Genomic DNA, 22843 nt, shown 5'->3' with positions numbered 1-22843 from the left:
ATGTTAAACCGTTTTGTTAATTTACTGATTTTTTCATTATGACATTAGACTTGGACGATAACTTAGTTATTGAGTGGACTAGGACTGTCAAGAGTAGATTGTTTTTAAAAGAGCCAAAAGCTGTTTAGGTTAGCGGGTTAAAGGTAAATACTGATTCTGTTTTATATTAATTGTAATCATAAAATATAATCTACTCACAATCTCACACTTTATTTCAACCCGTTACAAATAATTTGAAACAAATGTAGTATTTCGTTGCTCGATAAACTAAAGAAGAGAGAAAAGAAACAAAATTAAATACAAGTGTAAAAGATAATGATGACTCTAGTTATTATGAGTATTATCAAGTTGTTGCTAGTATCCATGAGAGTATATTTGTTGTAACTCTTTTCTACTCCCTCCATCTCAAAAAGAACGACCCATTTGGCCAAAACTTTGTCCCAAAAAGAATGACTCATTTGCATTAAAACACCACCAATTTGCAACAATATTTGTGCAAAATTAGCTTCCCCATATAAAAATTTGATTTTCCATGTTATTTTATTACTTTCTCTCTCTATTTTTTTACAAACCCCATGTAAATTTATTTTTCCAATATACTTTTACTTCTTTTTACTTAACTTCCTTAATACCCGCGTAATCAACCCAAATGAGTCGTTCTTTTTTGGACGGAGGGAGTACTATAATTCATCATAATATTTGCAGTAACAAAATATTTATTGTACATGAATAAGTATTACAGTTTGTTTGGGTATGTCAAGGGAAGGAAAAGAAAGGGAAGGAGGTGAAGGGGAGAGAAGGGAAAGGAAGGGCCGGGGACACGGAAGAGGAAGAGAGAAAGATGAGTTTTCCTTTCCAATCTCTCAATTGTTGGAGGATCATTTTCTTAGAATTTAGTCTCAATCTCCATTTCTCTCCAATTCCCTTCATCTCTAATATTTTTATCCAAATGAAAGAAACTCCCTCCCTCCATTTCCCTTTCCTCCATTTCTTTCAATCCAAACACACTATTTAAGCATAACAAACCATGATTAGTAGATACAAAGCCAATAAACTATAACTAAATACATTTGCTAAAATTATGAAAAAAATAGTGGGAATATAGTAACAACAAATTATTTTGACCTAATTCATTAAGAGATACTCCTTATTCCTATAAAAAATTTACTCCATTCGTTTCTTCATTGACTCTAGTCCTATATTTATTGGATTTTTGCTTGATAACTGCTCTTACTAATTAAGTTACAACGAACAATCGAACATGTGGAGCATAATATTTTCTTTGATTCTTATTGTAATATAAAAATCATTCTTTAGGCAAAAATCTTTGTGCAAAAATAATGCTCAGTATATTTTCATCTCAATTGCTCAATCCAAGTTGAGAAGACCTTTGGGCCGAAGTATTTTGTCTTACTTGGAAGTAAAATGTGGCGAATAGGCGCCAAAACTCAAATCACCAAAAGTAATGTTAACAATACACAACAGTGATGGTTTATTAGTTGTTGACTACTACAACTAGACAACTAGTTGTTAAAAAAATCTAATAAAAAAACTTATAGTATCATTGAAGCCATTTTCTTCCCTTGGAAGACCTTCATGAAGTGGTGACTAAGAATTCACAATAACGTCAATAGTTGAAAATTCCAATAAATTAGCTGAAAATAGAGGAAGGAAATAAATTTGGGCCTCCACTCCTTAGTGGGGGCCTAAATAAGAATGAAGTTACTAAAACATCCTTGATAGAAATCTCTAATCACGAGTTTAGCGGTCCAGAGTAATTAGAGAGAGGCATTAAAAGCCGCTTACTATCCGTAGTATATACGGAGTACTTTTTTTTTTCCATAATTAGTCAAAGTTTCATACTTTCATCTAGCTCTATTTTCGTGATAACTTACTCCTTCCATCCTTTAATTATATGCCTATTTATTTCATTTATTACTCACATAATAAAGAAAAATAGACATATAATTAAGAGATAAAGGAAGTACTAACTTGGCATATTATGTTAGAGAGGATATGTCGAGAAATATATTGAGGGTAGTAGCTCTAGCTGAACGTATGATGCATGATGCTTGTTACTATTTTTGATACATATCTCAATTAGACAAATTCCATTAGTGTCAGTTTAACAAATTAAGACACAATCACCTTATACTACCTCTGTTACAGGTTATGTGCAACGATTAAACATTTTTCCACTCTGCTTTATGTCAAATCGTTGCACATAACCTGTAACGGAGGTAGTATTAAACTTATATGTAGAGCTTTCAAGTAGTGGCCCGATTGAAGTCCAATAATAACCAAAGTGATCCAAAATAAATTATACATTTGACCCATGTGGATACACTTACACTACATAAACCATTATCAGGCGATCAAAAGCCTGCCATAGACCAAATTCGACAACTCTTCTTTCATAATAGGTGTAATCGATAGGACTATAGATAGACAAGGGTATAAAAAGGCCTTAGCTATTTGAGGTTGATCTTGAGCCTATCTTCCAAGAACTTCCATTAAGACCCTATCAGAATATAAATTAACCAACCAGTATCTGAAAATTCGGTAATTGATGCTTTAAACACTGCTAGTTCAGGTACTTAATTTAGAATGATTGCTTAAGCTTTTACAAATCAGCTTGTTAAACTCAATCAGGGAATTTACCTGACGGTTCCTAATGATCATTACACACGACTAATGACATCAGGTGTAGAACAATGTAAATTAACATCTGTATAAAGTTAAACTCGGGCAGTGCCTTGTGTGAAGTTAGGATCTTCACATCTGTATTTACCACCAGGTCCAATTCCGAATCCCTTTGGATCTGCAAACACATTCTCAAGAAGTTGGCTTCGAAGTGGAGCAGGGCTTTGATCTGCAAACTCGACAGCTTCCTCAACTACTTCGTCTATCTTCTTCTCAATTGCCTTGAGGTCAGCTTCGCTAGCCAACTTGTTCTCGATTAAGTACTTTTTCAAACAATCTATTGGATCTCTAACTCTGTAGCGAGCCTTCTCAGCTGCCATCAAAAATGAATTATGTATGTTGTCATCAATTGCAAAAAGAATTTGAAAAAACATAAGTCAAGATTCCATCTTCATCACTAGGACTTCGAATAAGAAAGCTGAAAAAAAATGTTATGGTATCAGAATATCAGATGGAATGATGTCCTCTTGTATGTAGAAGAGCTTACCAGGGTCACGAAGGTCATCAGGGTCTGCCAAAGAGTGTCCTCTAAACCTGTAAGTTTCACATTCCACGAGAGTAGGACCTTCACCGGTCCTAGCCCTGTTAACAGCCTCCTTAGCCACTTCCCTCACCTTCAAAACATCCATTCCATCAACATGGACTCCTGGCATCCCAAAAGCAGGTCCCTTCTTCCAAATCGCGGGATCAGAAGTTGCCCTTAAATGGGACATTCCAATTGCCCACAAATTGTTCTCCACTACAAAAATAATGGGGAGTTTCCACAATGCAGCCATGTTCAAACACTCAAAGAACTGCCCATTGTTACAAGCCCCATCTCCAAAGAACGCGACTGTCACATCATCACACTTCTCCTTAAGCACCTCTCTCTTATACTTGCTCGTAAATGCAGCTCCCGCGGCAATAGGAATTCCTTCCCCAATGAAGGCAAAACCACCTAGAAAGTTATGCTCCTTGGAGAACATGTGCATTGACCCTCCTTGCCCGCGGCAGCAACCAGTGGCCTTACCGAAAAGCTCACTCATCACAGCGCGAGCAGGGACACCCTTGCTAAGGGCATGAACATGATCACGATAAGTACTAACAATAGAATCCTTCTGTGATAATAATTTGATAAAACCAGTTGAAATAGCCTCTTGCCCATTGTATAAATGGATAAATCCAAATATTTTTTCCCTGTAATACAATTGGGCACACATATTCTCAAAGACTCTACCCAAAGTCATGTCCTCATAAAGCAACAGACCTTCCTCTTTAGTAATCAACTACAAACAATAATCACCAACAACCACAAATTCAATAATCAAAATTCTTCCTTTATAAATTGTAACACTAACATGATCATAGATTGATCAAGTTTAATTCGCTTCGACTGTTCTACTTAGTGTTTGAAATAAACAAATTCTGATTACTATTAACAAATTATAAAATATATATACAATGACATAACAAAAATGCGGTACATAACTTCAAATCATGACATTAATCAAGACAAACGCTCAAATTAGCTAATTAATAACCTTGCAATTAAAACTTAAAACTAGTCATAGTCACACGAATTATATTACTACCTCCGTTTTATATTATTTGCAACGATTTGACATATAGTAGTGAGGAAAAATGTCTAGTTGTTGCAAATAATATGAAACGGAAATAGTTTTTGTTTTTGAAAAAAAAAAAAAAAAACCCCGAAAACAAAAAACGATAACGAACAGGCCGTAGAATCGTAGATTACCTGATTTGAAGGAGAAGCAGCACATTTGGACTTCCTTTCTTTAACAACCTCAGAGGATGAAAAGGGTATTTTGGAAGAAATGCTAAGTTTTTTTAACAGAACTAAGAAAAGATGGTTGGAAAGATTTAACAAGGAGTTTGTCATTGGACCTATTATAAGTATAGTTATGATTAAAGGAGTAAAAGATTTTGGGAACAGCCAAAGCTGAAGACATGATGATTGATTGAATGTTAACAGGAAAATGAAAATGTAGGAAAAAAAAAATGGGTGAATGAACAAAACAGAGAGAAAATGTAGAAGGAACAAGAAAAGGGTGGAGATTTAAGGAGAATTAAAAGGGAGGGAATGCTGTTCACCCGCAAAAAATTAAACAAAGCACAAGTTTTGATTTGACTCAGGAAGAATTTATAACCATAACAAGTTAGAGTCCAAGGATTAGTAGTACGAATACTTGTGTGTGGACCTTTAGGACTTTTCCGATTCAAGTTCGATTATTAGTTAGGAATTTATTTTCACCTAATTGCACTTTTGTTAACACTAAACCTTATTTAAAACTTTTAACTCCATTTAGGACTTGTTTATTATCAAATTTTTTTTATTTTGCAGCTCGTCTTGTATGCGGTCGGCCAAATCGTGTGGCCACTTAAAGTAACCCCTATAACATTGATTAAGTAACCTATGTTACTTGGACTCAGATGAAGTGTCCAATTAGACACGGGTGTCCAAGTATCGGACTCGCCCATTTTCTTGAAAAAAATTGTGTTTTTAGTTAAAAATGAAGTGTCCAAGTGTCGGTGTCGGTGTCCGACACGAGTCGTGTCGACACGGACACGTGAGGTAAATGAAAGAGTCCGAGTAGCATAGTAAGTAACCCCTGTTATACCGACCGAGTTCTCCTATAACACTGACTGAGTAATTCTTTAACACCGACAAAGTAACCCTTTTAACATTGATTAAGTAACCCCCATTACCCGCGAAGTAATCTCTATAGTGGCTAGCCCCACATATAAGAATTTGTGTTTTTGTTTTCTAATTTTTTTTAATTGAAAATTCTTTTTGATAATACTTAACTTTTTATATTAATCTTTGATGAATGGAAAATTATCAAAATAACTCAATTGAAATCCAATAACAACTAAAGTGATCCAAAATAAATTATACTTTTGACGCGAATGGATACACTTAGGGCCTGTTCTCATTGACTTAATTCAGCTAAACTGAACTGAACTAAACTGAGCTGAACTGAACTAAACTGAACTGAATTGAACTACTGAGCTGAACTGAACTGAATTTCAACGTAAAATAATAGACCCTTACACTACATAAACCATTATCCGGTATTTAGACTCGATCAGAAGCTGGCCATAGAGGCATAGACCCAATTCGACAACTCTTCTTTAATAATAGGGTATAATCTATAGGACTATAGGTCTATAGCTAGACAAATAAAAGACCGAAAGCCTAAAGGAGTTTCAATTTTGTAACATGGGCTTGTCGAAGAGAATCCTAACAAAATTTGGTCCATGAAAAACAACATCCAATTAAAAACCCAAATCTTTCAAATTCTATCTCTTTACTTCCAACAACAAAAAATGGCTAACAGATGAAGCAGAAACACCAGCAACAACAAAGAAAGAAGAAGAAAACACAACTTTAAAGAAGAAGAAGAGAGAGAAAATGACTCATCTTCTTCTCCTACACCATCTCCCCTACTTCCCTCCATTACCATCATCATCAAAGTTGTTTTCAATGGGAAAATCAACGGTTGGATTGTGCACCCACAGGAGCAGTTTCCGTGTACCTGAGCAACAGAGAATGAAAACCATAAAATGTATGGCAAATCCAAGAAGAGTAGCAATGGTTGCTAAACAAATAAGAAGGGAGCTTTCAGATATGTTGCTGACCGACACCAATTTGCAATACGCTGTTCTGCCCGAAGCTGCCCTTGGTGCTGACCGTTATCTTTCTTCTGTTACCACCATTAGTGATGTTGAAGTTTCCGCTGATTTGCAGGTCTTTTCTTTTAATTGGGATTTTGTTTTTGTCTTTAATTTTGCTCCTTTTGGGTTGATTTTTGTTTTGAATTTCTGGGTTTATCTTATTTTGCCTGTATTAAGTTTGTTGATTGAGAAATGTGAAATGTTTATGATTTGGTTGAAGTGTTTTGTGTATTGTAATTGTTGGGTGTGGGTATGAATGAATTTGTGTTACTATTCAAGTTAAAAGTATATGCATTTTGTTGATTTATGTATTGGATTGATGAAGTACAAGGGTTTGAGGAAAATAATACTACTAGTTACTTTCTCCTAGCATTGTACTAAATATGTGATGTATTAATGAAAATTGAAAAGTGACTTATGGAACTGAAACTTGGTTACTCTTGTTGGGCTTGGGTGCTTAAGCAGACGTATTGCGCGGCTGTGTTGTGTGAATTTTGCAAGTTTGGGTCCGAAAAGGAGTAGTAATGCCAATGCCTATGTTGGAATGATGATTATTGAAAAGGGTAATTTGAGGTGAATTGAAGAGTCTGTGAGTAATTTGGTTTGATGATAATCTCTACCGGCTCTATGCTATTGGGATCCTAGTTTCTGAAGCATACCTGTAATTTTGCTTAATGCTAGTTACATTTTGCGCATTGGATGTAATAGTCCAATTATCATGAAAATTGATCATAGCAAGAAAGAACTGTTGTAAAAATTACCTCGTATGGATGCATGGTAAACATCTGCATAGTCACACCGATCCTTGTGACATTGTCTGCTTACATGGGCTCCTAAGTTCTGTATGGTAGAAACTTGATAGGAATTTTGTGTGTAAGCTTGATTTACAAGGAACTCATAGCTCTTTTTACCTTAACTTGGTAGATTTCACCTTCATGCTTCTGCATTAATATACTTTAGAGCTGAAGCCACAGCAGTATTGGTTAATCCTTTCTTTTTGTTGTGTCAAAGATATATGAGATGTTGTACACTTTGAATTGGTCACTGCATATTCTGTATATGAAAATATTTGATTACCCATGAGCTTCACCTAAATTGTTGGTGCTATCTTATGGGCCAAAAAGTTTCCAGCTAAAAAGTTATTGATCTCCTGATGTTTGAGCTCCATCATAAGATCCATTGATTAGCTTGTCTCTTGTATATCAGATTTTTCATCAGATTCAATCGCTAATCTTCCTTGGCCTTGCTAGATAAACTAGGAAACTTTTTCCTATATTGTTTGTTCCGCTCCTTGTACAGTTTATTGGGTCAGGCTTTTGGTTCAAAGTAATCTCTTTGTTGTACGGAGTATTGAACAACTTTCATGCTAATCATAAGCATGGAAACTTTGAGCTGTTACAATAATGTTTACTGTAAATTGATACAGTTTCTTTACATTCTAGGTTGTCAAAGTTTATGTGTCGATTTTTGGCGATGAAAGAGGACGAGAAGTTGCCCTTGCTGGCCTAAAAGCTAAGGCAAAATATGTGCGGGGTAAACTTGGAAAGCGCATGAAGTTGAGGCTGACTCCTGAAATTCGATTTCTAGAGGATGAATCTTTAGAACGAGGAAGTAGGGTAAGAGCTCAAATTTAGTTATGTTCTTATGTATTATCCGCCAAACTGATGAATAATTTTTTAGTGCCTTCAAACCTGGTCTTTCTTTACTCCTGTTTAGCTTCATAATACCCTTTTGACGGCGATATTCCTTATATGTCTAAATGTGAGCTGAGTATCTCTTTATATTATTGCTTCAGACTATTATGTATATAAAGATAAGGTTGACGAATAAAGCTGTTCTGAACTGAATTATATGAAGTGGATTAGTTGCAGTATCTTGATAGGTTGTTCCATTCTCAGATTTTAATTGGTTATAAGCTTGCAAGTACATCTTATAGAGCCTAGAGAAAAATGCGAATATGGTTGGTGGATGGATTCTATCAGGTCATGCACAGGGTATAGTCGCATAATCATGTCCCCCTACCTTGCTGGATGTTAATACCTTTGGTCTTTAATTAAGCATAGTTTTATCTCCGCCCTTTGTGGTGTTGGTTATTTTGGCAGGACAACACAAGCATAGAAATGTTCTAAATCTTGAATTTGACTTTTCAGGTTATTGCGATATTGGATAAGTTAAAGAACGAGAACGAGCAAAAAGATGCCACAAGTTCTGAAGAAGAGGAAGATCCGCCTTCTGATGATGATAATTGGGAGGACGACAATGATGAAGGCATTATCTATGTGAGATAGATATTTCTTGACATGTGGTGTTGCTTCAACTTTGCTCCATTGCCCTCAGGTTAGGTCTCTCATTGCGTTTGTGTCCATTACTGCTTCAGTTGGACCGAACAAGGTTTCTGTTATTTTCAAAACAATCTATAGTGGTTGGTGCTACGAAGATCTTCAAATTGATTACATCTAGCATAACAATGTGATGATATTCTGACTTTAACTGTAATCCAACTCTAAATACTACTCTCAGAGGAAAACAGGGTTGCCTTGGTATCAAGGATTTAGGGGGTTGCATTTGGTTAAGAGAGCACTAGAGGCGTTCTGTAATATACCCACTTTTGTTTAGTGGTAGCCTCAAGTGACGTGTATTTGGGATAAGAAAATGAGGCAATTATTGAGTGATTCTGTATTATGTCATGGTTTAGTCTCAAGTTACTTAAATTTTGGAATAGAAAAATGAGGCAAATTTAGCATAAAAGGTTTTCATTTTTGTTTGAGCGAAAGTTTTCTAAATGTTTCTACGAAAGCACTTTGTTTTTTTGGTTAGTACAACACTAAGTCACTAACAATTGTTCTAATGCTGTGCCATACATGTTGCAGGGCCACAGAGAAATGGTTTATGCGATAGGGGCTTTCCAATAAAAGTCTTGTGGCTAAGAGGCTTCTTGCATAAAGTCGTGCATGCACCAGTGAGTAAAGTTAGACAGAAGTTTGATTAAAGCATAACCGCAATATGTAATCATTCAAAGGCGTGGCGCTGATTTGCTAACAACTTGCAAAGGAAGTGCCCCTGTAAATAGATAGAGCCTATAATGAGTGTTAAATACACTATGTATGTATTATGCTTCTGCATCTTTGATTGTCTGTTTTTTTTTCCCCACTTAAAATGTTGGATAATGATGAGTTTCTCTTCAATTAGAAAGTTTTGTTCAATTTTGTATATTTGTTTATATTTATTTTATTTTTATTATTAGTTTTTAAAATGCATTTACAAATCTCACAGATTTGCCACTGGATCAGTATTATATTTATGACGATGTGAACTTTGTACAAAATTATAGGTTTTCAGTAAGCAATATGACACCACTCTTTCTCAGGACAAAAGTAGAGTTATTAATTACGAAGTAATAAGATGGCACCATTGCACATTCGCCCCAAACTTCGTATTACATCAGCGCTAAAAATTATGCCACATTTGATTAATGAGTGTCATCAGCGCTAAAAATAAGAAACGGGAAAAGCAGATCTTGCAGACACAAGAGTAGTAACTAGTAAGCTCTAATTTTCTGAACAACATTATTTATTCGACAGTAAAATCTGACAGTAGAATGTGTATCACTCTTCACAGTCAAAATAACAAGGCCAAGCAAAAAGCTCAAGCAAAGCAAGAGTCAAAAGCTAAGTACATCTGAGCACAAAGCAAAACAATTTATGAATCAAAATTTAGTGAAGATAAAATCATCTCAAGATGATGTTTTCATTTGAGCAACTAAAATCAATTTGTTGTCATTATGTTGATGGTCATTGAGCCACAAAAATTTGTAAATAAGAACATGCACAACTACGAGTATCAAGGTCTACAAAAGCGTCTTGGTGAAGTGATAAATCGACAAACTTGTTTATGCATCCTTCCCCTCAGCAATTATTCCATTCACTATCTATCAGTGATGGGCCTCTGCCTGGGCTCCTGCCTTAGCTTCAGCTTTCTTATGTGACTTGGCCTTCATCTGATGAACACAGAACAATAGGTTCAGTAATTTGCTAAATCCTATATCCACACATATAAATAAATAAGAACATAATTCTTGCATTGATCGGTGTCAAATCCTATAATTCAAATTCCAAACCCAAAATACAGAACCAATATAAAGTTCTATAGAATGCAAGAGTGGATAGGGAAGTAGTAGCAAGTAATGTGGAGTGCCACAGCATGCAGCTCCTCATTTGACAATATAATTATCAACGCACATTTGAATGGCCTTAATTATCAACGAGGCGGTCTGTCCGTGCTTTGCTTGAAAACAGGGGACAATTATTTCTTTCCCCCAGTATGGTATAGGGAGAGAATACTTAATTCCCTTACTCAAAGCAGGAATGCCACATTTCCAACAACTGCCTTAACCCTTTTTACCCATCCCTCCATTCCTTTTTGCCATCTTCTTTCGCTCTTTCCTCCTTAACATTTCTATCAAGTAAAATGAACTATACTAGATAGCAATCCATTCAAAATGATACCCTTCAAGCTAACCACAGTCTAAAAACCAAATACAAGCTGCCCTCCACAACAAAACTAAGTCCATGAAGTTAAGTCATAGAAGCAAAGACTAAGCATGGCCATGTCATGCAAATTATCATCCCCGTGAAAAACCATGAAGTTCATGACAATTTAATGCACTACAAAATTCCACAGTAAAAGTTAAAAATTAAAATACAATACAGATATAGAAATCAGATACTTAGTTAAGATCAATCCTGAAAAATACTCTACAAATATGAAGGTCACTAGTAGGGCAGCAATCAATCTTAATATTCACAACAAATGGAGTGTCGGTCAAGACAAGAAAAAGAGCGAGTCAAGCAAGGAAACAGAGCTTCACAAATTGCCCTGTGATCAAATACATAATCTTAAGAAATAGCATAGTGATATGATTGTCACCTCAAATGAAGCACATAAACTTTGAAATGGTTACTAAATTTGAGTCATATTATCAACAAAACAAACCCTCATAGTTGGCCATTCGAGCGAGCAAAGTTCATACTCGTATTATATCTTCCACAACAATCAGGAAGACAACAGAATAGCAAAACACAGACCACACAGGCATTGAATAGCTGATTAATACAAATAATCCTTAAACCCCCACAATCACTAATTTCATCCAAAATTCAAAGAAGAATAATATCACAATTCATATTTTTTTAAAACAAAATCCAGATCAGTTTTAAAATTCATTCATCAAGTATCCATAAACCTAAATCAGATCTCTCCACATTCTAGCAAATGAATAGTGCACTTCATCACACCAACAAATCCAATAATTTAACAATAAATTTACAGAAAATAAAGCAAAATGACCTTGAGAACTTTGAGCTTCATGTTTCCGTAGACCAATCCAGCGGTGAAAGCTGATGCACGAGCTACCTAAAAACCCCAAAATTATACCAAAAAAAACCCATAAATTCCTCTTTAAAACCCTAAATTAAGAAGAAGAACAACAACAAAATGAGTGAAAACAAATTGATTAAATTTACCAATGCGAGAGTGCTGGTGCCACTGTAGAACTGAGGAAGTGAAGGTGCCATTGATCTTCCTTCGATCTGAAAGAGAAAGACTGAGAAAGAGGGAAGATCTTCGAGAAATTGAGGAGAGAGAATTTGCAGAAAAACCCTAAATTGTTTTGGGAGAGGAGAGAGAAAGAAGAAGGGTGTGAGTGGGTGGAAGAGAGGTTTGTTACGGTGAGTTGTTGCTTACGTCAGGGTTGACTCTATTGGGCCTGACTACTAAATTTTTGGAGCTTGGGTTTATAAAAATGGTTTGTTTCATCTAATCGGGTTTTATGGATTGACCCGAATAATATGACCCGAAAACTATCCAAAATTTTAAATTCTGAATTGTTTTGACCCGACCTAAAATGTAAGATTTGAAGGTTTGTGCTTTTGTTATTGTGGGGGAAAATTGACCAATCTAAGAAAAGTGCGGGTTTGAACAGACCGAACGTGTTTTCAAGCTAAAGAATTAAGTCGACTAGCTAGGCTAAAATGTTTGTCTTAATTTAGCTAGTTTGGGCATGGATTGATGAATATTATAATTTTTAGGCTAAAGAATGAACTCTACATGCCAACCTAAAATGTTTGTCTCAATTTAGCGAGTTTGGACATAGATTTATTAATAGTATACTAGTAAACAAAACCAGACTTGATGTTTTAATCAAGGGTAATGCTATACATAGCCCTTAGGGCTATATATAAGCATTGAATTTACTCTTGGAAAATGTATAAAGTTAGGAATTCATGACAAAAACACGCGCAAATCGGTGTAATTAGTGTGTTTTTGTCATGATTTTCTAAATTTAAACAATTTTCAAGAGTAAATTAAATGCTTATATGTAGCCCTTAGGGCTATGTATAGCATTTTCCTTTCAATTTGAAGATAAAAACTTAACTTTCACGACTTTGCCATATGATCTAATTGGTATTTTGCCTAGTAAAAGATTGCTATGCCTGATTGGAAATCTTAGGAAAGCTCAAGCTATTGAGGTTGGAGAAGACCAAGAAGTTACCTTCATGTGTCTTAATCCGTGAACTAAATTATTAAGTCAAATTGTAATGACATGTTTTCCTTCGTCCTTCATTCTAGATTATTATAACATCTACTCATATATAGTCCGTACTTCGTATGAACTCAAATGCTATTGGTTTCAATACAAAAGAAGCTATATACAATATACTACTTCGTATGAAGCAAGACAATCTGCTTTTTAGGGAAAGAAAACATTTAAGAATGAAAGATACACAAATTTAGTACAAAAAAAAGACGAAGTATATGTTTAAATAAAGCTTTATACTAGTGGTTTCAACACATTTGCCTTCCCTTGGCCCTAAATTAAGGACCTCCGTCCAAACTCCACTTCTACAACCCAAGCTGAAAAATACTAATGGAGAAGACTTAAAGGAGCTTCAAGATTCAAAACCTGAATATCCACTGAATGAATCTCCTGATTCCCACAGTTGGTTCCAACACATGTGGCTTGAATAAATGAGCGAACAATATATAAAAATATTGGTGGAGAATACCTCAGCACAAAACGCTGAACATTACCCGGAACCAGAGACTAAGAAACTTGAAGCTAACAAAAACTACCAGTACTTCGTTAGCTTCATCACAGCCCTTGCAAAATACAAGTACATATTTTGGAAGTTAACCAAGGAGTACAAATGAACATGTAACGACTAACGAGCAACAGAAGCAAGGAACAGTTGAACAAGGCCTCGTCAAACTGGTTAAATTAAGCTCTATTATTCTAACTGTAATGGTAGAACAGAATCATAATGTAGGAGTATACATCAATAAAGTAATGTAGCTGCAACATTTGTTGCTATTTTAATTATGTAAACAACATGATGAGCTATAAATCTTGATGTACAAGTAATTGAGCAAAACCTGCTACTCCTGCCAGAGGGCGCTCTAATATCAGCCGTTTTCTGTACTGTCATAGGCATTAGATTTATGTTTTGGTGCAAACTTGAAGTCAGGAGGAACCTTGCCAAGCAACATCTCAGAGATTCGAATCTGCAACAAAGTGACAATAAGAAAGAACACATCAAGATTTATACAAGGCTTTATCAAATCAGCAAATAGCTAAAGTCACTGACCCAATCAGCTGCAGATTCAGAGGCCATTAATGTCTCTAGGTCGTTGCGACCATAGTACGAAGGTGGACGCCAATTAATTTTTTGTGGAATGACGTCAAGCAAACCAACAGGGATGTATCTAAAAGTATAGCTAAGCCATTGCAACAAGAAGAACCTTGTAGTCTCCACTCCTACACAAAATTTCACAAGAATTTAGTTGACAGGATATAATAAAGGCAGAAACTCAAATTCCATGTGATAGCTTACAGGGTTTTTGTTCGTCCCAAGCTCAAAATATGTTATGAAGATTTACTTGAAAAGTGACTAAAAGTAGAAACATTTACAGGTATGGCTTCTCTTTGTACGCTACTACGTTCCCCTCTTTGTGATAAAGCTAGCTTTGTATTTTTTACATTTATCAAATGTTTACCTCTCAATGGGAATGTCAAAGAGAAGAGCACTCTTGCTCCATATAGTTTAAAATTTGATGCTTGAGAGAACACCAATTCAGCAGAAGGAGAATGAAAATGAAAGACATGCTTGGATTTTCTAAACAGCCTACTCATGTTAGAGGATGCATAAATAGTATCTGCTGCCTCTTAATATTAGTCATGAACATTTATATGATAGCTACATCTATGAACATATTTCATACAAGACCCAGACTATGATAATAGGTTATACCAACCTTTTGAATCAGAACCCCAGTGCTCAAGGCCAAAACGTACATAGTCTCTTAGTATATCTAGTCGTTCACCAGAACTGATATCCCAATGTCTTTGTTCTTTAATTTCAGTGAATAACCATGGCTGCAATGTAAATAAAAAGGTTTGAGGTTAGAGCAATAATATGAAGTACCAACTTTTACGCATCACTTACATGGGAGAAGCAAAATGAAAGTTTATACAAACCTTAACCAAAGCTCCTCGAGCGATCATGCATGAGGACAGCTCAGGGCAGTCAGAAAAATGTTTATTCCAGTCTGTATATGAAAAGACATCTCCATTTCCTAGCACTTGAAATGTGCTAGGAGCTTTACTGACACAGGTGTTTATGTAATCCCAATCAGCAGCTTTGCTATATCGCTGCTGTCTAGATCTCCCATGTATTGTTAGAGCAGAAGCTCCCCACTCATAAATTTGAGATATTAAAGAGTCGGCACGATTCCTTCCTTCAACATATCCTGTTCTAACCTGAAGTGTTGATTTATAAAAGAAGATAAGATTGATATGACGAACACTATAAAAGGCAAACAAGAGGCAGATAGCAAAAGCAACCATGAAGAATTAAGCCAAGAACCAAAATTACAACAAAATAAATGCCAACTGAACATACATAGCATTAAATATCAAAATCAAAAAGAGAATTTACAGAGAGAAACTCCATCAGGCAACTAAAGTCACAACAAGATGTATCAGTAGTAAAGAGTTACTCTTGTATCCAATAGACAGCCATAACAGAAGCAAGTCGTCACATGTATACAGGGCTGAAGAAGAGACATCAAGAGAGTACCTTAACAGTTATAGGTCTCTCTGCAGAAGCACAAGCTGCTTGTATAACATTTTTCATCCGCAATGGTTTTGTAAGAAGAGCAGAACCAGCTCCCTTATTAACGACTAAATCAATTGGACATCCCATATTGATATCAATAAAATCCAGTGAGCATTCTTGGTCAATAAGCTCAACAGCACGTGCTACAGTATCTGGATAAGCTCCACAAATTTGTACACCAAACAAATCCTCGGATTTATGTCGCCTAAGCAATGCCCATTCAGAAGCTTGGCCCTTCATAAAGTTTAATAAAAAAAATTAAAAATAATAAAAATCAAGGGTTGCATTGCAAAGCACCACTTTGTGTAAAATTACCACCTTTATACTAGAAATATATTGCATGATTCAATGAAATAAAATCGAGCAGCATCAATGTTGTTTTTTATATACGAAATATGAAAGTAACATGGAGTACCAGCACTGACCTCAAGAAGATTTGTGCACATTGCCATTTCACCACATGTCACATCTGCACCAAAATCCTTGCAAACTCTGCGAAATGGAAGATTCCCAACAGTGGTAAGGGGTGCTAGATATAGCTTCCCACGGAAATCTATAAGTTTCCTTTCACGTGGCAGTAACTTTAAGCTGGCATCAGTTTCAGGAGGCAGGCAATTGTTTGTACTTGGTGGCTTATCTTCGGAAGAGTCCTTCACTAAACCTTCACCTGAGACGCTTGAACCTGTAGTTACAAAAGCATAATCAGCCACGAAAATTTAAACAAGATTTATAAAATATAAGAATCAACCAGTAACATTCTCCAGTTACAACCATTATTTAAGTCATTGGAGGAATCTCTCTCATCATCACCAGATTTTGATTTCTTTAAGGGTCTTATATCATCACTGCCCAATATGCCATCGGTCAATGGCTCTTCAGGAAGCACAGCAGATGGATCTTGTGTATCAGCAGAATCATGCTTCTCACAGCCTTTATCCTCTGAACAATGGGATCCATTGGAAACTTTGGGAGCAATACTTTCTTCTTCTTCAGAATCTTTTACTCTTGTGTGGCCCCTCCCCTGTAAAGGTAACAGCAGTGGTTTAAGTGGAGCAAAAGCACATACATGAAATATAATGGTGTCACTATTCTCTAGAACCCTACTACAGTCTGTATATCATCAGGCTCTGCCTAAAAGAAAGTATATTGTGTGCTTGCATAGCTGAAACTTGTTCATTTTCAGATCTGAAAGTACATGTATGCTTTCACACCTGTGTGCAAGAGGATAAAGATACTCATCCAAACACTTACCCCGAAGGGGCTCCTGGCAAGTCACATGACGCCAAGAGAGAGTATCGTATCAACGAAACCTTAGGGGAAATATGAGACGTAAATTCACAAAGAATGAAGATTCTACATGTATATTGAAGGCAATTATGCGCATGCCCAAATATATATCCAACAATAAAGCTAATGATCAAGCATAAATTTAGCAGCAAGATTCAAATATGCATTTGGCCAGTGTCCAAGGTCTAAACATGTGATAAAATTGACAGTTGATTCCAAAGCAGCCAAGCCACAAACAAGAGCTCCAAATTTCTTTTTCTCTCTTTGAAGATCACAAATGAGATGGGGAAGAATTTGTGGTTAAAGCCAGTATCTTACCTCTAAATTACTAACAACCTAAAAAAAAACAAGTACAAAAGACATATTGATTCAATATTTAGCTCATACCTCTACCCCAAGCTGCTTGAGAGCAACATTGGACTTTGGGAACTTCATTTTATTCTTCCAAAGAAGCTTCTGGACATCTTTCTTCAACATATTCACTTCAGAGTCTTCCTTCAAAGCATCCAAATTATCATTAAGAACATCTTTATGGGTACCATAAAATCGGCAAGTCACCCCATAAGGACATGGCTTTTGAGCATAGATGAAGGGGCATTCTCCCTCTAAGTCAGCTGGTCTCTGCGTCAAAGGGGAAAAGCCATAATTAGCACTAAGCATCATTCCTACAAACTAAAACCCATACTAGATTATTATCTTGGAAAAATTGTAAAAAGATATCCCACTTTGCACTACCTGAGTTTTGTAAGCTTCCAAGTCATGGCTAAAACGACATTTATCTCCATAATTACATGAACTAATATCTCCGGTCCTCGCAATAGCTGGGCAAAGATTCAAGGCAGACTTGAGTTTCTGTCCATATATGAAAACATCAACATTGCTTAGGAAAGCATATTACTTAATCAGCACATAATATACATTTTCTGTTCATAACATTGTTCAGTAAGATAAAATGCAATCTCAATCAGAGTCACATTTGCTACCGAAACTCAAACGACCATAAAATATATTCTGATTGGCAACATTATTCAGTAAGATAAAATGAAACCTAATCAGTCACATTAGTTACTGAAGCTCGAATAACCGATAACAAATCACTTAATCAGTACTTACATTTCACATTATGACATTGTTCATTGAGAATAAAATGCAACCTCAATCAAAGTCACATTTGCTACCAAAACTCAAATAATTAATAACAAACCACTTAATCAGTATCCCTTAATACAAAGCCTCATTCTAGCATTTATTACTCACATAATAAAGAGAAATACGCTTTTAATTTAGGGACAGAGGGAGTACATAATATGTATTCCGATTCATGACATTGCTCATTAAGACAAATGACAACCTCAATCAGCCACATTTGCTACCGAAACTCGAATTTCCGATAACAAACCAATTCATCAAGGCCATAACACCGAGGTAAGAACTAATAAGCAATAACCTATAATTCTATATGACAACTGATTACAAAATGAAATGTCAGACAGAATTAACAGAGTTTAATTGTGTTACATAATAATTCATCACTAAAATGTAAAATTACCAACAATTTGTACTGTATTATCTCAAAATGATTAAATGCAACACAATCAAAGTTGTATAATGAAGAAAGAGATATAACCTCATGACGTTCACGCTTAAGCTGACGCTTGGACTTCTTTTCCACAACAACTCCACTACTTTTAGACTTACTTTCAGATTTACCATTTTCATCTCTATCATCTGAAGTTACGCAACGGCTAGTCGGCGGTGGTCGGAGAAATTCCTTCTTCACCGGAGCAACACCTTTCGCCATCAACTCCTCCGGCGAAGGTTGAGTACCGTTTGCTATTTCCGGTTCAGATGGCGGTTCGGTGCTCTCAGTGTTCGTAACTTCGGGTTCAGACTCGTCCATGGCTGAGTGAGTTAACTCGGTAGTCGCAGGTTTGGTTTGTGAGTCGTCCATGGATGTCGGAGATAGGTCGAGAGGTTGCGTGGTTTGACTGTTGGGAGGTTCGGTTAGTGAGTCGTCCATGGCTGACTGAGTTAACTCGGGAGGCTCTCCCATTTGAGAGGTTTATCTTTTTCTTCTTTCGAGTTAGGGTTTTGCATAAACAACATCAGAGGGTTTTTTTTTTGGATTTTTTTATTTTTAACAACAAAAAAATCACAAAATTATTTTATTCTAGGAAAAATTAGAAAAAATAATTTCAACTTTCATCAATTTTGGTAGAATAATCCCAAATTTGGATTATTCTGGAATAATCCGAACTTTAGGGGGTCTTCATTTTCTTCAGTCCCAAACCGGTCAACGAGAGTCAACAACCTTTAATAAGAGGTCACATGCCACGTGTCAGTTTGTCATTAGTCCAAAAAAAATAAATTAAAATAAAAATCAGAAATCAGAAGAAAAAAAAAAATCCCCCCCCAACCACCAGGTTCCCCCACATAAACCACCCCCTCCACCAGCCCTTCCTCCAGCCCCCACCCCGAAATTACCCCCCACTCAGCCGGAAAACTCCCCCACCCCCCAACCACCATTCCCCACCCACCGAAACACCTCCCCCTCCCTTCCCCCACCCACGAAACCCTCCCCCCTCCATTCCCCCACCCCCGTAAAACCCTCCCCTCCTTCCCCCACCCTCAATAACGGCCGGAAACGGCAAGAGGGCTTAATTTCCGGCCGTTTTCGAGGGTGGGGGAAGGGGAGGGGAGTTTTTACGGGGTCGGGGAAGGGAGGGGGGAGGGGTTTATGGGGTGGGGGAAGGGGAGGGGAGGGGGGAGGGTTTCGTGGGTGGGGAAGGGAGGGGGAGGTGTTTCGGCGGTGGGGAGTGGTGGTTGGGGGGTAAGGGGAGTTTTTCCGGCAGGGTGGGGGTAGTTTCGGGGTGGGGGCTGGGGAGGGGGTGGTTTCGGTGGGGGAACGGGTGGTTTGGGGGGGGGATTTTTTTTTTTTTTTTTTAATTTTTAATTTATTTTATTTTTTAAATTTATTTTTTTTGGACCAATGACAAGCTGACACGTGGCTTTTAAAAACAGAAAAAAAAAATTTAACCTTCTCAATAGGTAACCGGTCATTAGGACTGAAGAAAATGAAGACCCCCCAAAGTTCGGATTATTCTAGAATAATCCAAAGTTGGGATTATTCTACCAAAATTGATCAAAATTGGGATTATTTTTTCTAATTTTTCCTTTATTCTACTAAAAAATTTTAAAGTTCTATTTTACCACCAAAAATTTCTAAAAATTGTTTTTTACCGTCAAGAAAATCGTTACATTTAAATATTTAAAATAAATCGATTTTCATACGTAAAATATGTTGTTCATGGGATTAAGGGCCATTTTAGACCTACGAATCCAATTTTAGGTTAGAATTTACAAAAAATAATCGGAAATGAATCGTTTTGCGTATTTCACGCAAATCTAAGTATTTTTAAACACGCAAAAGGAAGCATTTTTGATCATTTTTTTGTCAATTCTGACCTCAAATTGAACTCAAGAATCAAAATGCCCCCAAACCTCTAAAGACCATGTGTTTGGCACGAAAATCAGAGAATTTAAAAAAATTTCATTAGGTTTTTGACAGCAATTAGTAAAAAAAACAATTTTGTGTTTTTTTTTTATTGTAGTAAAAATCAAAAAAAAAAAAATTGTCAAATTGATGGAGGAGAGGGTTCGAACGGCACCGTTTTGAACTTCCTTTGTTCTTTTTTACTTTTTTGAGGGGATTGTTCTTTTTTACTTGACCCGCTTTAAATTTGACACTAGTTACTACTCTATCTTTTTACCATCTGTTATAAATTATATGTCAGGAAAAACATGTACATGTGAAATCTTGTTGAAATCGTCTAAATAAGTATTATTATATCACAATAAAAAAGAACGGATAAAGTATTTTTTTTATGGTACTGTTATTTCCTTCAATCTATAATATGGAATATAGGTTTTAAAAAAGGGGTAAAAGTCATTCATCAGTCAGGATGGCCGAGTGGTCTAAGGCGCCAGACTCAAGTTCTGGTCTTCGAAAGAGGGCGTGGGTTCAAATCCCACTTCTGACAAAACTTTCACATTTTTTTTTTTTTTGGGTATTGTTGTTGTATTTCACTGCTACACTATGTAAGAGTTTCTGTAATATAATGCTAGCTTATCAAGTTATCAGTTGGTTTTACTACCACAGAGCCTTGCACTCGACTTTTGGGCAGAGAGTAAGGCTTGCAATCCTAAGAAATTTGTGTATGTTTTAGGAATATCGCTCCCTCAAGCTAAGTAGTATTTGCACATCACCAGTATTTCTTCTATGTGTATGACTGTATGTACATGCAGTAAAAGGCACATATATTTTGTTCATTTTGGCTTTATTATCATGCTTGCTCTGCAATTTTGCATTAATCCTTGAAAGCACAATCACTTCACAACTTAAAAGACAATTTAACATCTTTTACACCAACTTCGTTAATCGCTATAGTAGACTTAGTAGCGAGCATAAGGAACATTCATCACTTTCGTTTTTCAAGCATTATTAAGTGTTTGGGTCCAGTTAAGCCTAATTGGGCTTTGTCCATAAATGATTCAATCCAAGTCAAGGTCAAGGCCCAAGCCTTCCATAATGCCAAGTCAACCTCAAGTCAACGGCCCAAGTCATCATGATCAACCCATATGACTCCAAGCCCACTCCTCCTTATTATGCTAAGTAGGCCTGTACAAAACTATCCGAGAATCCGATAATCCAATCCGCAACCAATCCGAATTTTTGGATATCCGATCCGAGTTTTCATTTCGGATCGGATATCCGCATCCGATATCCGTTTTTTCGGATCGGATATCGGATGCGGATTTGGATATTAATTTTCAGAATTTCGGATATCCGATATCCGAAAGATATCCGAAATATAAAGCCTAAAATAATATAATTTTTAAATTGTTCATATAAAACTAACCCTGTATTATTAACTTATTGTAATATTCTTAATATATTTGATGATAATATTAATTGTAAAAGGACTACTATTTTTGTTAAAATATTTTGTACAACTTAGCGATAAAAAAACGGTAAAATTAGTGAAATTTAGAAAGTAATCATAACAATTTTACTTAATATTGGATAATGGATATCCGAAGCATCCGATCCGAAAATTTTGGATATCCGAATATCGGATATCCGAATTTTTCAAATCGGATTTGGATATCAATTTTTGATATCGGATATCCGATCCGTGAACAGGCCTAATGCTAAGGTATAAAAGCCTTCAATTACACCATTTATCATTCATTCACATATAATCTCAAACAATTAATACTCTTGCATAGCTCTCTCTCTCTAAACACTGTTTGACTTCGGCATCGGAGGAGGCCAGTTTACGTGTGTTTGCCATGCAGGAAACCCTTGACCCAGCATCACTTGGACCGAGTTCAGTCTTCAGCCATATCTTCGGACCTTCGGCAAGGTCCCATTGTTTTCACCCGAAACATTAAGTAATGTCCAAAATTTATGTTTCAAATGATTTTGGATAGATTAATCCCCCATATTTCTTATCTTGGAGATTGATGAAACATTTGGGCTTGATTATTCCCTATAATATTTCTGTTGCATATTTCCCATTTTTATTTGTGGGCATTTAGACAGTGTATTGAGTTTGGATGAAAAGCCCTACCCAAATTAATGAAAAAGGCCGACCGATAAATAGGAATGAAAGCTTGTTAATTGTAAAATATACGAAGTAATACTTTTTGAGTTTTAACTCTTCCTTTTGTAAATCAACACGCTAACACTTCATCACCTCACTTCATAAAATTTAAATTATTTTTAAAAACTAGTCTAATAAATTGTTGAAATGACCAAAAGGGTGATAATTTGAGACTTGAATCTATACTTTAAAATTCAAAATAGTCATCATAATAAGTAATACTACCTATACTCATTATGTACAATTGAAATATGGTATTTGTGAGGTATAAAATATTCATTTATTGCACATAATAAGAAATAGAGGTAGTAGCTAAGATAGCTAAGGCTAAAAGATTAG

The 22843-nt window shown here is 36.0% G+C and overlaps 3 protein-coding genes, 1 long non-coding RNA gene and 1 other non-coding gene across 5 annotated transcripts; 2 read left to right on the top strand and 3 right to left on the bottom strand.

Moving 5' to 3' along the window:
* Positions 1 to 2327: 2327 nt before the first annotated feature.
* LOC145560282 (pyruvate dehydrogenase E1 component subunit alpha-3, chloroplastic-like) lies at positions 2328 to 4796 on the bottom strand. Its single transcript, XM_081621539.1, has 3 exons — positions 4439 to 4796; positions 3191 to 3968; positions 2328 to 3016 (listed from the first exon to the last, which is right to left on the bottom strand). Exons 1-3 carry the CDS (start codon positions 4580 to 4582, stop codon positions 2739 to 2741), a joined length of 1200 nt encoding a protein of 399 aa, XP_081477665.1. The 5' UTR covers positions 4583 to 4796; the 3' UTR covers positions 2328 to 2738.
* A 1208-nt stretch (positions 4797 to 6004) lies between these two features.
* On the top strand, positions 6005 to 9581 carry LOC145560280 (putative ribosome-binding factor A, chloroplastic). Its single transcript, XM_081621538.1, has 4 exons — positions 6005 to 6451; positions 7821 to 7994; positions 8529 to 8715; positions 9249 to 9581. Exons 1-3 carry the CDS (start codon positions 6116 to 6118, stop codon positions 8664 to 8666), a joined length of 648 nt encoding a protein of 215 aa, XP_081477664.1. The 5' UTR covers positions 6005 to 6115; the 3' UTR covers positions 8667 to 8715; positions 9249 to 9581.
* Positions 9582 to 10057: 476 nt separating this feature from the next.
* Positions 10058 to 12079, bottom strand: LOC145560279 (uncharacterized). The gene is made up of 3 exons (XR_014093119.1): positions 11901 to 12079; positions 11725 to 11790; positions 10058 to 10375 (listed from the first exon to the last, which is right to left on the bottom strand). It is a non-coding gene; the product is annotated as an uncharacterized LOC145560279 (long non-coding RNA).
* A 1567-nt stretch (positions 12080 to 13646) lies between these two features.
* Positions 13647 to 18971, bottom strand: LOC145558905 (tRNA-dihydrouridine(47) synthase [NAD(P)(+)]-like). The gene is made up of 10 exons (XM_081620272.1): positions 18466 to 18971; positions 17574 to 17690; positions 17226 to 17459; positions 16323 to 16572; positions 15977 to 16233; positions 15513 to 15785; positions 14912 to 15193; positions 14689 to 14809; positions 14022 to 14191; positions 13647 to 13938 (listed from the first exon to the last, which is right to left on the bottom strand). The coding sequence occupies exons 1-10, from the start codon at positions 18889 to 18891 to the stop codon at positions 13840 to 13842; spliced, it is 2229 nt and encodes a 742-aa protein (XP_081476398.1). The 5' UTR covers positions 18892 to 18971; the 3' UTR covers positions 13647 to 13839.
* Positions 18972 to 20794: 1823 nt separating this feature from the next.
* On the top strand, positions 20795 to 20878 carry TRNAL-CAA (transfer RNA leucine (anticodon CAA)). Its single transcript has one exon. It is a non-coding gene; the product is annotated as a tRNA-Leu (tRNA).
* The last annotated feature ends 1965 nt before the right edge of the window (positions 20879 to 22843 follow it).

The sequence above is a fragment of the Chenopodium album genome, chromosome 9 (genome assembly GCF_948465745.1).
Source record: "Chenopodium album chromosome 9, dcCheAlbu1.1, whole genome shotgun sequence".
NCBI lineage: Eukaryota > Viridiplantae > Streptophyta > Magnoliopsida > Caryophyllales > Amaranthaceae > Chenopodium > Chenopodium album.
Note: the sequence above shows the minus strand (reverse complement) of the source record. Positions and strands in the feature narration are given on the sequence as shown.